Source organism: Ceratina calcarata, unplaced genomic scaffold, assembly GCF_001652005.2.
Source record: "Ceratina calcarata isolate Rehan_Ccalc_2016 unplaced genomic scaffold, ASM165200v1 scaffold408, whole genome shotgun sequence".
Lineage (NCBI taxonomy): Eukaryota > Metazoa > Arthropoda > Insecta > Hymenoptera > Apidae > Ceratina > Ceratina calcarata.
The window spans coordinates 18,330-32,509 of NW_017164302.1; the positions used below are offsets into that span (position 1 = coordinate 18,330).

The window sequence follows — 14,180 nt, forward strand, 5'->3', positions numbered from 1 at the left end:
AGAACTTTTCACAAATGTGATATTGAAATTGTTTATCTTTCGAATGAACTAAGAGACAGTACTCGTTTAGTTTATGTGGTTGCAAGAGGAGCACAAGAATCAGGGCCCATACTCATACGTGAAGGACAGAATATCGTTGGCGCTGGGCGTACCTTTGGAAAAGATCGTATACGGTGGGAGAGCACCCTCGTCTTCATCAGCGACCGGAAGCACCATTATTCACCAACAAGAGTACAACGATATGATGGCGATGGCTATGAAACTCGACTGAAAGCTAATCTAACGTCAACCAGTAGATAGAAGATCTAAAAATAGGGAGTACATGGAAATATAGATAATAGCTGTTGAGATGAGTAATCGGAGCGGACGCGTAACGAAATCCTTCTTGGCCTTCGTAATTCCAATCCGCACTGGAAACTGCTGGTCAGCACTCACCAGGAGGCACAGATAGCGACAGCGCGTCTGTTTATGACGCGAGTAAATCCTTCGATGATTATTCCACATCGTTATTTTAAACGTCGCGACAAGCACTGTCGCGGCGAGTCGCGGATGATACGTGCAAAGTGCAAAGTATAACTAAGCCCGCGAAATCACTGGAAGATGCTAATCATTTACGCATGCACGTCAGAGATCATTTGTATCGGTGTTTGTTTAAGAGGAAAATTGTACTGTATTTTATAATTCGATCTTTTATTTTTCTAAGCTGTATTTTGTAAACCTTGTAACGAATATACCGAATTTGTTCGCAAACTTGGCCTTCTTCAATTTTAGAAATAATAATCGATGCCTCATGTGGAGTACTCATTAGGCGAGTTCATTTTAATCGGGCACACTTTCGTTGATTAAATGATTAGATTAATTTTTAAATGATAAGCAACGAGATCGATTAGATTTATTTTTATGATGCTTAATATTGAAATTAATCTGTTGAATAATAGAAATATTCTTACCATTTATGAATTTTATAAGGGATATTGGATGCCAGAATTTCCTGTTTCCCTCTTGAATCGCCTGAATCAGATTTCGCCCTTTTTTACTGATGCACTGGTGTTATTCACTGACTAACAACTGTTTAAAAATGATTCTTAAACTACAAAGTAAAATAACAATATGTTTAAAAATGATTCTTAAACTACAAAAAAGTCTGAAACAACATTTGTTTCCTCTTCATGAATTATCGACGTGTTCGTAAAATGAACTATTTTCACAAGAACATATTCCACTGGAATATTCATGACATTTTAATCTATGTTAAAAACCGGTATTGAAAACTTTCATTAATAATTAACGACGTGATATACGGATTTTCCGCGATACTCAAGATCACAATCTCCAGCTTACCTATTACTGATCTAATAATAAATTGAATAAATTAAATCAATCAGTGTAGCGAATGTTGAGTGAGAATGGCAACTGAAGATATTTCATCGTGACAAGAGTTTAAAAAAAATCGTTATCCGTTCATCGACGAGAACCACTACACTTTACCTTGTCCTATCGAATCTCAGAGATAAGCGGTTCCAATTTTATCGCTGAACGAGTTTCGCAGTTATCTAATTTACGCGAAAGTCATTTATCAATATCAGTAATAATCCCGAACAGAGACGCCTCGTAGTCGGAAGGAAATCATTCATAAATACGATTCATCTCATATCTCTTTTTATCAATTAACAACGGAATTACAGTTTCCTTATTGTATATTGAAAAAATTCGTCCAATAATAGAATTAATAATAAATACGATGAGCGAAGGCGATATTGAAATTCCCGCGACGGGAATTCTGGTTCAGTTTTCCCCCTGAAGATGGCAAGCGCGCATGGGCTGAGTAGCGGTGGCGACGCTCGGTCAATCGAACACTTTAGTATGGTCGTGTACGGTGCTCGTGACGTTTCGTTCCGTTGCATAATTGAATCGAGATCATCGAGCGAGACGGAGGAGTCTTGTCGAGGAACCGTGCGTACGAGCAAATAGTTATTGGCCGTGGCTTAATTTTAACGCGAATCCAACAACCTGCCTGTTGTTGTCGATCAGGAGATATGCCGCAGAGTGGACGTCAGTGCTGCTAGCGTCGTCGTGCAGGATGCGAGTGGATTTTTCGTTGACGGATCGATAGCGAACGAGCAGAAGCAGAAGCAGCAGCAGCAGCAGCAGGAGCTTGTCACAGAAAACATGTCGGCGGCGATGAAATCCAGCACCACGCCGGCGAACAGCAGGGTTCTTCCCATGCTGAGCCATTTCAGATACGAGCATTTCGTCGCCGGTATATCCGGCGGCGTGGTCTCCACGCTCATGCTTCACCCGTTGGATTTGATCAAGACCAGATTTGCAGGTATGTACTTACCAGCGTCGTTATACTTACCATGCAAATGGCGGGTTTCATCAATCAGTGTAGCGAATGTTGAGTGAGAATGGCAACTGAAGATATTTCATCGTGACAAGAGTTTAAAAAAAATCGTTATCCGTTCATCGACGAGAACCACTACACTTTACCTTGTCCTATCGAATCTCAGAGATAAGCGGTTCCAATTTTATCGCTGAACGAGTTTCGCAGTTATCTAATTTACGCGAAAGTCATTTATCAATATCAGTAATAATCCCGAACAGAGACGCCTCGTAGTCGGAAGGAAATCATTCATAAATACGATTCATCTCATATCTCTTTTTATCAATTAACAACGGAATTACAGTTTCCTTATTGTATATTGAAAAAATTCGTCCAATAATAGAATTAATAATAAATACGATGAGCGAAGGCGATATTGAAATTCCCGCGACGGGAATTCTGGTTCAGTTTTCCCCCTGAAGATGGCAAGCGCGCATGGGCTGAGTAGCGGTGGCGACGCTCGGTCAATCGAACACTTTAGTATGGTCGTGTACGGTGCTCGTGACGTTTCGTTCCGTTGCATAATTGAATCGAGATCATCGAGCGAGACGGAGGAGTCTTGTCGAGGAACCGTGCGTACGAGCAAATAGTTATTGGCCGTGGCTTAATTTTAACGCGAATCCAACAACCTGCCTGTTGTTGTCGATCAGGAGATATGCCGCAGAGTGGACGTCAGTGCTGCTAGCGTCGTCGTGCAGGATGCGAGTGGATTTTTCGTTGACGGATCGATAGCGAACGAGCAGAAGCAGAAGCAGCAGCAGCAGCAGCAGGAGCTTGTCACAGAAAACATGTCGGCGGCGATGAAATCCAGCACCACGCCGGCGAACAGCAGGGTTCTTCCCATGCTGAGCCATTTCAGATACGAGCATTTCGTCGCCGGTATATCCGGCGGCGTGGTCTCCACGCTCATGCTTCACCCGTTGGATTTGATCAAGACCAGATTTGCAGGTATGTACTTACCAGCGTCGTTATACTTACCATGCAAATGGCGGGTTTCCGCACACGTGGTTCACGACCTATTAACACACAGGAAATTCCCTTTTGCTCTGAATCATATGCTCGCGACGTTCAACGTTCGAATTCGAGTTTCGAAATGGATTGACGTTTTTCAAGATTTAACTACTTTGAATTCGTTTGGAAGCTCAGAATTCTTGAGCGTCTCGAAAGTTTTGATAATCTTGCTTGGTCGCTTTCGAGAGGTTGAGTATGTTCAATCATTAGAAATATTTTAGTATTTTAAGTGATTGGAATAATAGAACGAGTGAAGTGAAATATATACGATGAGAAACGTGTGAAACTGTGAATTTCTGTTGATGTCAATTGTTCATCTTTTCATTAGTGATAAGGTCAGATGAGAAAGCACGTGACTATCAAGAGAGATGATGAATTGTTTGCTAACTACAGTTCAAGAGTCGGTTCGGTATCTCAGTTTTTGTTACGTTCCGACATGCGAGAAAACTTTCAGAATAAATATCTGAAATTAGCCAACGTAAACAGTGAATCAAGTCAATTAATTGTTTAAACATTTACTTGTTTAAGCATTTCGTTAAGCGGTAGGTATACGGTTCAATTTTCATTGGTAATTCATTTATTTTCTTCAAATATCTACCTACGATATTACGAGATATCAGTGAAACTGATTTCGTTTATTTTTACATTTCTTATTGATTGGAATTACTTTTTAAATCCATGCCCCTTTTCATTACGCCTGAACTGCGCACGTGCCTGCTACATACTATCTCTAATCTTGAGCTGATAATAGAATCATTGACAAGTAACGCACATATTTGGGTAGTTAAGTAACAAATGGTGTAGTCAAATAACACTTGGCAAAAGCGTTTTTAAAGCAAGTTCAATCTTGTGATAATACGTCGGCGAGGTGGACTCGAATTCCGACTTGTCTGATTCATTATCTTCGGTCATTAACGTTTAAAACGCTTCTATGTCCACTAGAAATAAATAATGACTAGAATTAAGATACATATTGTTTTATAAATAGAACAGTTTATGACGATAGTAAATTAGTATAAAGATAAATAAGGCCGTGAAGTATTAGAAGGTTACAAGTTCCCTGATACAGTTTTTCTTTAAATCAACATCATCTTCTTTAAAGTATAAACCTTGCACTGATTTTAATAAACGAAGTGACTAGAATTTTTAAGTAAAACAATTCAGGGCGACAGTAAATTAGTACAAAAATAAATAAGGCCGTGAAATATTAGGTCACAAGTTTTTCTTTGAGTCAACATCGGGTTGTCGAAATTAATAAATAAACCTCGTACTGATTTTACTGAACGACCTTGTAAAACAGACACGTGCGATACGTATGGAAATCGATTGATTTCAGTCAAGGTTTCGCATGTGAGTGTAAAAGTTCTACCAAGGATGCCGAGTTCACGTCGCGAAATAAAATGGAAAGTCATGGCCAACTTTCGATCGTATTTAGAAATGGAAAGTGGACGGGCCTCTCGCCTGTAAATTATAATTTCCTCGCCGTTATTATTGCTACGAAAAATGATTCATTTTCGTTATGCCTACGAATGCAGATTGTTTAAGGATCGCTCGTTATCGGTTCGGTTATCGCTACTGTTATTCAATACAATTCAGGGAACGGGTGTATTGTTCTCTTCATGTTTAACGCTGACTATTTATTTTGGATCGACCGCAAAGGATTTGGCGTCATTCCTCTAAATTAGCACCGCTAGCGTTCACTGAATGAAATCACGTGAAAGTATAATTAGAATTCTTAGATTCAAATAACTTCGCTATGTTTACAGTTCTGGACGCAGACCGCTCTTTGGATTTGGCGATTGAACTTGGAAGTAGCATTGAAGATACAGAATGATAAGCGTTTGAAAAAGGTTGATATAAAATAGCTTCTGATCTCGTTATCACCGTCGATGTCGGGAGTGAGACCGTTTGCTGTTATGTTCGTCGTAAAATTCGTTGGCTACTTACCAAAGAGCAAGAAATTCCACGGATTGCGTCAGAAGCACGTGAATCCGACGAGATTGCATTTTAACGCTTTCCTTGCGTGATTAAAACTTACAGAAAAAATTGTCTTGCTAATACCTTCGAATGACGATGCATGTTTCACGTCTCTGACTCACATTTGCTAGCTATTTTTATAAATTAATTAGGCAGTCTTACGTCTCAAAAAGATTGAAAAGAATCTCTACCGCATTGTTACGTAATATTCTCAGTCAGGGAAATTGATAGACTTTGCATACGTAGTAGTCTGTTCGAGTTTTAATTGTTTATCGATTTCTTCCTACGAGAGTGCAACACGCAAACAAGTTCCTCATTTTATTATTGAGAATTTATCGTGCCATCCTGTGCAACACGTTCATAAACAGCAGCTTATCATGATAAATATTTTTCGTACAAAGATTGAAGTCAGGATCTTATTTGATTCAGAGCTGAATCAATATTAACGAGAGCTACGTAAAAGTAAAACTGTTCTAACAGTGAAGGTGAATAAAATGTAAATCAAGTTATTTTCTTAGGACTCCGGCTGGTAACGAGTCAGATAAGTCGTCGCACGCGCCACTGGAAAAATTCTTTATCGTCTAGTCTCATTATTATTGCGTGGCGAACGAAAAGTTATTCGTAGCTTATCGGACAATGGTAGCATTCAGAAATGACTGTGTCTGTCTTACATTCAATAAACAAGATATCCGCGTTCTTGTTACAGTTAACGACGGCCATTCACAAACGAGACCGCAGTACTTGAGCTTGAAGAGCGCGGTGGTGCAAATAGTCAGGACCGAAGGACTGAAAGGACTTTACAGAGGCGTTACGCCGAACGTTTTAGGATCAGGTGGCGCGTGGGGCTGCTACTTCTTTTTGTAAGTATCCATTCAATCGTTTGAACTAGTAAACATTTATAGTGTCAATCGTTACTGATTGAATAATTTTTCTTATTCAGCTACAATACGATTAAGACATGGATCCAAGGGGGCAACAGCAAGAAGCCTTTGGGTGCGTCGATGCACATGTTCGCCGCAGCCGACGCCGGCATCCTCACTTTAGTTATAACGAATCCACTTTGGGTAGTAAAGACACGACTGTGTTTGCAATACATGGAGGACAAGAATCTTCCGGAAACGCTTAGATACAACGGTATGGCGGATGCAATTAGGAAAATTTATAGGACCGAAGGCGTCAGAGGATTGTATCGGGTAAGCAACGTTTTCGTTCTATAAATCGAAGTCTCGATCGAGATTTCGAAATGTATTTATATTATATTGTGTTGCATGCTTACAGGGTTTCGTTCCCGGGATATTCGGCGTCTCGCACGGTGCGATTCAGTTCATGGTATACGAAGACTTGAAGAATCGCTATAACCAATACTTGAACGTACCTATCGATACGAAGATGGTAAGTAGAATATTTTATGCACGACTACTATTAATATAATTTATGTAACGCGAGAAGGGCATCATAGAAAATGTATTTTCATTTACAGAGCACCATGGAATACATATTTTTCGCGGCAGTGTCGAAGCTGATCGCCGCGGCAACGACTTACCCTTACCAAGTGATCAGAGCTCGGCTTCAAGATCACCACCACCACTACGATGGCACCTGCCATTGCATTAAATCGATATGGAGGTCAGACGGGTTTAAGGGTTTTTATAGAGGCTTATCGCCGTACCTTATACACGTTACACCGAACATTTGTTTAATTATCGTAATTTATGAAACCTTTGCTAACACAGACTCTGATTCGAATCAATGATTCTTTAGATTATATTAATCTAAACAATTTTTCTACTACAGAGCAAACGCAAAGAACATATTCTACAATTCGTTTCGAGATATAGATTTCTCTTTTGATATTCGATTCGATTTTTCCCAGCCCATATTCTTTTTTCTATTCTTTATCGAACGATTTCGTCTCTTTTGTCGTTCTGTCAATCGGGTGAAAAAGAAAACAGTTCCAACAGTATTAGAAAAATGTAATTCTCGCGATCACATTTTTCAACACGTCGATATCAGTCAGTCTGTCACTCTTCTAATTTTCATTGGCATTTAGCGATGTTTTAATCCGATCGATACAATCTCCACGATGGTCGTAAAACCATTCGGTGAATTTTTCTGGGATCTTTTTAACGAAGTACCTTTACGTAACGAATAATTCTATACCAGAATTTGATTGTTCTTAAGAATAGTAATCAATCGAAGTCTTCAAGCCACGAATGCCTCGATGTTGTAGGTAGAAGCGTTTAATTTATTTTTAATCCCGTATTCGAAACACAATCTCGAGGTTGTGCATAAGCGATTTTTTCGTACAATGGGAGATAGACGATTTTATCCTCGAAGTAACCGGGAAAGCGATATATGTCAATATTATTTTTAATATATATATAATTTATACGTTTATTTTATTTATTCCACGCTTGGCCACGTTAAATCATTTCGGTGGATTGCGAGAAAGTTTAAGTGTTAAGAAGATCGAACCTATTTTTCTGATCAATTTCCTATCGGGCTGCTACTTAACGTGTCAGGTGTATTTAAATATTTTCTAACGAACGACTATTGTAGATAGTGGTAATTAGCATCAATTGATATTATCCGTAGCAAAATTCGTTTAACCCTCCGGCTAATTAAAGCGCATCATATCTGATCATGGATCTACGTTCTATCCTCCTTCACTTCTCGTCGATCCTTTGACTGTCAGCTCGCGAGGACTGCTGATGCATCGGCTACGTTTACTTACAATTAGAGCAATTATAGTTTAAATCCTAGCAGTTTTTGCGTAGAGCAGTGAACGTACTTTATCTCCCGCGAGACGAGATGTTCAGGCGCGATAGACGGAGGGTTAAAAAGAGGACGTAAAAGTTTGATGGTCCATAACTTTGCAGTAAATAAATAACCATAAACGGATGAAACTTGCGATGTTCGGAGCGGAAAAGCCTCTTCTTTAAAAAAATGCCGCTTGGCTCGTCTCGATGCGACTTTCCGTTCCGGAGATATAGTCGTGCGACTATAATTTTTGTTGTACTTTTCGCACGTTGATTAATCAATTCGGACTTCTAATTAATACGCGTAACTAGACTGTGTCGAATGCTGCGTCTAAGCTTTGGATATATCTCTGAAACGGATTGATCCATCCGGATGAATCAGAAGCGATTTTGTTTTTCGTCTTGACTTCCTCAACTGAAAAAGTTTTCAATAAAAATTCAATCTTGTATCGAATTTACGTTTTTAATATGTACAACTTCTTAGAATTCTCAATAATACTGAAACTAGCGATCTGAACATTGTGTATTTTTTAATTCAGTTGAAATTCGTAAGCTGTGGAACCCTGTTTGCCCGATTTCATTAGAATTATGAAATATTTAGATACGCTTTCTGCTGGAAGAGGTATCGTCGAATATCCTGATTCGAAATACAATTCAATCATTCTCACTGGACAGTTTGAAAAGGACACAATTATACGAGCGCACGAAAGCTCCTCGCGTGGTCGTGCAGTCACGCCTGTTGTTGATTATAGGCTCCCAATTAATTAATAATTCCCGTGTGCGTAGGAGTGTAATAATTGTCTACAACTCTAATTGTTATCTATATGTTTGTCGTTATATTTCTGTACGGGATAATACCTGATCTCGATTAACCAGCGTTGCAAAAAGTCCGTCGTAGAGTTTGCTACCCGAATAAAATTTGTAATAACCATTACGAACTCCTGACGGTAGTAAACTGAAATTTATTAAGAAATATTCATAGCATTTCGATCGGACATACTTAATTGTGTCTTATAGCTGGTGAAAATAATTTAGCTGCTCGTCTATTCATTAGCAAGTTGCTTTCGACGGTTGTGCAGAAAATTAGATCTTAGAAACGTTTCTAGAGCAATCCTAAAAGATTAGGTTTACGTGCAGATTGTTCTTGGAATCGGCCGATCATTTTCAAATGCAAACTTCGATCACTTTTCTTTTACGTATGAGTAAGCTAAGCGCCGTGGCGGGACCACGAGCAGCACACTTAAAAAGGCACGAGAATAATAATAATAATGATAATGATGATAATGATAATAAAGGGAGGACGATGTCTGTTGTGTATGAACGAAACGTGACTCGAATGTAATTGCGATTAGTTTGTTAAACCACCAGCAGTACGATTTTTGGACGTATAAACGCATGATTTATGTAAATAGAGATGAGACCATCTGAGTGCGAAATAAATATAATAGAGAATCGCTATTTTCCTTTCCTTTATCCTTAAATAAATTCGCGCGAAATGTGTGACGTACGATTGCCTTCGACGTTGAGTACTTAAAAAATGAAACACGACAAGAATCGTACGCCGGTTCAGTGCGAATGAGGACGTGTATCGTCAGACGATTGAATAGAATTGCGGGAAATTAGCAATGAAAGTGGGCGAGTAATTAAAGAGCGAAAATAAGAGGGCTGTAAGTGCGTTTTAAATAGACGACAGGGGTTCGTTTCTAAAAAATTGTTTCACCGAAATGAAAAAACGAATTACTCTAGCTTTGTTATTTATAGCTCTTTGTTTTATTTCCGCTCTTGAATTAACCAAAGGGTATTGCTGGTGGTTAATTGCAGGTATGAGGGGTGGCGTGGATTTTACAAGGGTCTGAGCGCGAACCTGATCAGAGTGACGCCAGCGACAGTGATCACGTTTGTGGTGTACGAAAATATGTCTCACTATCTACGGGACATCCGCACGAGGAAAGAAGACCAAAATTTGCCAATTTTACTGAAGAAACTAGAAGAGAATTGAAGTAACGTTTATATTTAAAAACTATTTCTCGTTCGAGGGAAACGAGTTTCCATCCTCGATGGGTTTCACCAATTGAACGAGAATACTCTTAATTCTTGAACAATGCATAGAATTGCATTCGGTCCGATTAATCTGTCGTTAACGTGACGCACGTTGTCTATCACTATTTATGCTGTTGATCATCATCGTCTGTGTATATTGCCGCAGTAAAAGTTAATTGTCATCATGCCAATCGGAAGTTACTTTCATTTCGCTAAATTCTTTTATACATTTAGTTATACGTGCATGTAAGTACTTAATTATTAGAGTTGTTTTTGATAGAGTTTTAATGCAAGTAAGTAGAATTAGAATGAATTTCAATTTACATTTAAATAAGTTCCTTAAAATGTATTTAGTCGATTCAATAAATATGATATAACCGAAGGAAGGCGTGGTTCCTCATTCGTGGATGAAATAAAAACGCGTGCTCTCATTGGTCAGTGTTTTTCGTTAATAATTCAAAAATCATCGCTCATTTTGCATTTTAACAAAGGAAATTGTTGCTCAGAAATACTCTGGGACGCCCTGTATTGGTCATTGTGATTTTTTATGTACTCAGCTTCTTTTTAATCCAGTTTAAACGATCCATGGAAATAAGTAGAATTAGAAAGGGTCTTCGTTTACATTAACACTAGAAAGACTGAAACTTAGTATATACCTGTATTGCCCAAAGCAAACGCGGTTTAAAAACTCCACGGTAATACTCACGTAAATAAAATTTGCAGAACATCGCCGAGGACCCCGTTGCTAGTTAAAGGATAGTTGGCGACCTCGCAGATCATTTTCAGTAGGCAATTTTCCCCGGAGTAACCGAAGCTACAAAATTCGTCAAACTTTCGTTCACCCGAGATTAAATCAATTATATTTGCAGCCGGTCACCTTGTCAATTTGTTCACGAGGACGTCGTAAGCCAGGCGCCGGTCCAAACTCCGCTTCTGCAGGTAGGGATCTTCGAGGTAGTAAGTAGAGTTCAGGTCGCCAGGAAGGGCGTAGTTCGCCTCGAAGTACAAAGAGAATAGCACCGACTTGTTAGGAATGTCGAGTGGCACTCCCAGGGCGAAGAATATCTGCACACGTTCGAATCACTCAACGATTCAATGGAATAATTCGAGGACTCGGGAAAAACGAATTATTCACCCCCATGCCGCTGCCATCGGGATACGTGAGGGACCTGAGGTGCCTCGATACTCCCTGCGTAATGTTCTTCACTCCGGAGACGTGTGACAACCAGAGGAAATAACAGAAGACGAGTACATCGCGAATGTACATCGCGAGCGAACGTCCCAAGCCAGGCTGTGTTAGAATTATAACGCGATCGCCTTATGGGAGACGTCGTTAAATGAGCGAGGCGTGTTAATAGAGTAAAGTTTGCGTAAGTCGTTCGCTTCATTTTCTAAACGAGACATCGTGATATAACACCTGCGACGAGCCAGCCAGCAGAGTTAACGATTTATAAACCGTGCGGGTTCACGGGGGGCTGAGAACTATCCGCTGTTAACGAGCCGTAACTAAATTCATTCGCGCGCACGTGCAAACGTGGGGGCTAAGAAAGAATACCGCTATTTTCGTCGCGATCAACGCGAACGTTCTAGGACTATAAGTATTACGGTAAATCGTAGCCACGTGGAATAGAAATGATCTATTTTATTTAGCATGTCGAGTGTTTAAAATTATGACAATTATGGTTATCAGTTTTGGTAATAAGATAACAGGGAATCATGTCAATTAGGCGAGTGTCTAATCAGATTTCATCTCTTTTGATCAGCTTTGATCAGATCTAATTTGGTAACAGTATAGAAAATGTCACAATTTCTGGAAAGAGAAAAATTACTCATTTGCTGGTATTCAGAGTCGTTATTTATTTTTGAGATCGTCTTAAGGATGTATTGGCTATATAGTCAATTCCAAAAGATTATAATAGATTCAATATGCTAGCATCGTTTAACACTAGAAAGACTGAAACTCAGTATATACCAATATNATCTAGTGTTAAGTATACAGCCTGTACATACTTAAGCTTTTGCTATCCCTGTCTATAAAAGGGCATCATGTCCGTATGGCTAATTCATCACTCAACCTGGTCCTTTCGCTTTTCTAATCAGATTTCATCTCTTTTGATCATCTTTGATCAGACCTAATTTGGTATCAGTATAGGAGACATCCGAATATCTGGAAAATTAATTTAATTTTGTTACATCGAAGGTGAATTCTCTGAAGGAACCTTTGATCTCTGCCGTCATCTGCTTGAAACAATCGAAACGCCACGCGTCCCCGTAGATCAGTACGTATGCATTACAAGCGGATTGAATTAATCATCGAATCGCAATGCGGCTGTTTCGAGCGTTGTTTAGGCGCATATTCCGGATTCAATGGGGAACTCGTAATTATTCTCCCGGACTTTACGCGCGCGACTCTCTGGCGACCCAGAGGAATAATGCGCGGAAACCCGGCCCCGGGGTGCCGCAGGGCTCGGATATCTAGGGCGAAGTCCGCCTCTCTGTGGAAGCGGCGGCGCGCATACACGCGCGGCTGAAGATACATCATTGACTAACGGCCGCGCGAATTCACGAGCTCCCCGAATTTCTCGCGACGCCTCTTCGCCCGTGGAACTTGTCGCCGCCGGAAGTTCACCACTCCAGCAATTTTTCCCTCCCAACTGGACTTGGTAGTTTCGCGAGTATGCGAAATATTATCTGTAAAATTTTCATTCAGATCTCTGGGAATTAATTGCATCACTTCACAAGAGACGAACGTTGGAATGGCTTATATTTTTTTATAATTAAAAACTCAGGCTTGAATAGGAATAAAAAAGGAATGGGAATTGTTTAATCAAGAGTTCATCCCCTCGAGAGAAATCTTTCCTCGTTCAGCAGTAACATTTTCCAGTTTGGACGAACGGCCGCTCACTCTTCCCGGTTTGGTGATCGATCAACACAGGAATCTTGAAAAAAAGAATAGGAGAATCTACAGGATTTCGTTTCGGCGGAGTTAGAGCGCGGCGTGGTCCTCGCAGTTTCAAGTTCGTTCGTACGAGGGATGGTTCGCAGATGGCGGCCGGTGGTTGGTATTCACGGTTTTCAGCCCCGCCCATCTAATTTGAACAGGAACCTTTATACCTCGGAGGTCAACATTTTCAAGATTAACCACCGGCCAGGTCTGTCGGCTTTTACAGCCGCTGGAATACGATTCGATTTTTTCCTCAGGGAAAACCAAACTCCATGAAATTCTATTCTCTAGGAAAATAATTTCGTGGCATTACAGATGAGATTTACGAACCGGATGTGCCGAATATTTAATAAATATAATAAAATTGGATACAAAATAAGAATCGTCGTTTTAATACTAATCAATATCCGGTATTCAGAGTCGTTACTTACTTTTAAGATCGTCTTAAGCATTTACTTAAGTCCCTGTTTCCTGTTTACACAACAGGGACTGGAAATATGGGATAGACAGGGATAGGAAATGCTTAAGACGATCTTAAGAATAAGCAACGACTCTGAATACCGGCCAATGAGAGGCCAGCAAGTGGAAATTCTTAACACTTTTCGTTGTACAGTTAGTAAAAATGAAACTGAGCCAGCTTGGGTTTGTTTAGTTTCCTCCAGGGCAGAGATGGGGAATCTTTTTAACACTATCTTATTCCAAAAGTTTATGTAGCTTAGAAAAACGCATTTCCTATAATTAAAAAGAAATCAGACGTCGGAAGAATAATGCTAATAATAAATAGCTACGTGCTAAAAAGTATAGAAGGAAATATCCAATTAAGTATTGACGCTGACGAAAATTTCTTTTTTTCAAAATTGCGAAAAATGCTTCAAATAAAAGTTGTTTTCCTTCTAACTTCGATATTTAACGAGTTACATATGATTATTTGGCATTTTATTGATTTTGACAAAATCCGACCGTCCCACCGTCGAAACGGCGAACTTTTGGCAAAAAATTTCATTTTTCCTTAATTACTCCTAAACCGTTGAATCTACGGGAAAATTGCATGAGACCTTTCTTGTAG

General features: G+C 39.6%; 3 protein-coding genes across 5 annotated transcripts in view; 2 read left to right on the top strand and 1 right to left on the bottom strand.

Moving 5' to 3' along the window:
* The window catches only part of LOC108626519 (2-oxoglutarate dehydrogenase, mitochondrial), a 10,075-nt gene extending 9,325 nt beyond the window's left edge, over positions 1-750 (top strand). Inside the window, exon 11 of the mRNA XM_026814893.1 lies at positions 71-750. Within this exon, the coding sequence (XP_026670694.1) occupies positions 71-271 (201 nt within the window). The 3' untranslated portion in view covers positions 272-750. The remainder of the gene's footprint in view (positions 1-70) is intronic.
* A 1,038-nt stretch (positions 751-1,788) lies between these two features.
* On the top strand, positions 1,789-10,552 carry LOC108626521 (mitochondrial folate transporter/carrier). Of its 3 annotated transcripts, none has more exons than XM_018027238.2 (7): positions 1,789-1,953; positions 2,032-2,329; positions 6,078-6,231; positions 6,312-6,564; positions 6,650-6,763; positions 6,852-6,997; positions 9,952-10,552. In XM_018027238.2, exons 1-7 carry the CDS (start codon positions 1,804-1,806, stop codon positions 10,127-10,129), a joined length of 1,293 nt encoding a protein of 430 aa, XP_017882727.2. In that variant the 5' UTR covers positions 1,789-1,803; the 3' UTR covers positions 10,130-10,552. The 3 variants fall into 3 exon arrangements, with proteins under 3 accessions (XP_017882727.2, XP_026670692.1, XP_017882725.2); XM_018027236.2 differs by lacking the exons at positions 1,789-1,953; positions 2,032-2,329 and adding exons at positions 2,791-2,955; positions 3,034-3,331; XM_026814891.1 differs by lacking the exon at positions 9,952-10,552 and having other exon boundaries at positions 6,852-9,583.
* A 308-nt stretch (positions 10,553-10,860) lies between these two features.
* LOC108626520 (uncharacterized) lies at positions 10,861-12,039 on the bottom strand. Its single transcript, XM_018027235.2, has 3 exons — positions 11,306-12,039; positions 11,048-11,235; positions 10,861-10,984 (listed from the first exon to the last, which is right to left on the bottom strand). Exons 1-3 carry the CDS (start codon positions 11,435-11,437, stop codon positions 10,873-10,875), a joined length of 432 nt encoding a protein of 143 aa, XP_017882724.1. The 5' UTR covers positions 11,438-12,039; the 3' UTR covers positions 10,861-10,872.
* Positions 12,040-14,180: the final 2,141 nt, after the last annotated feature.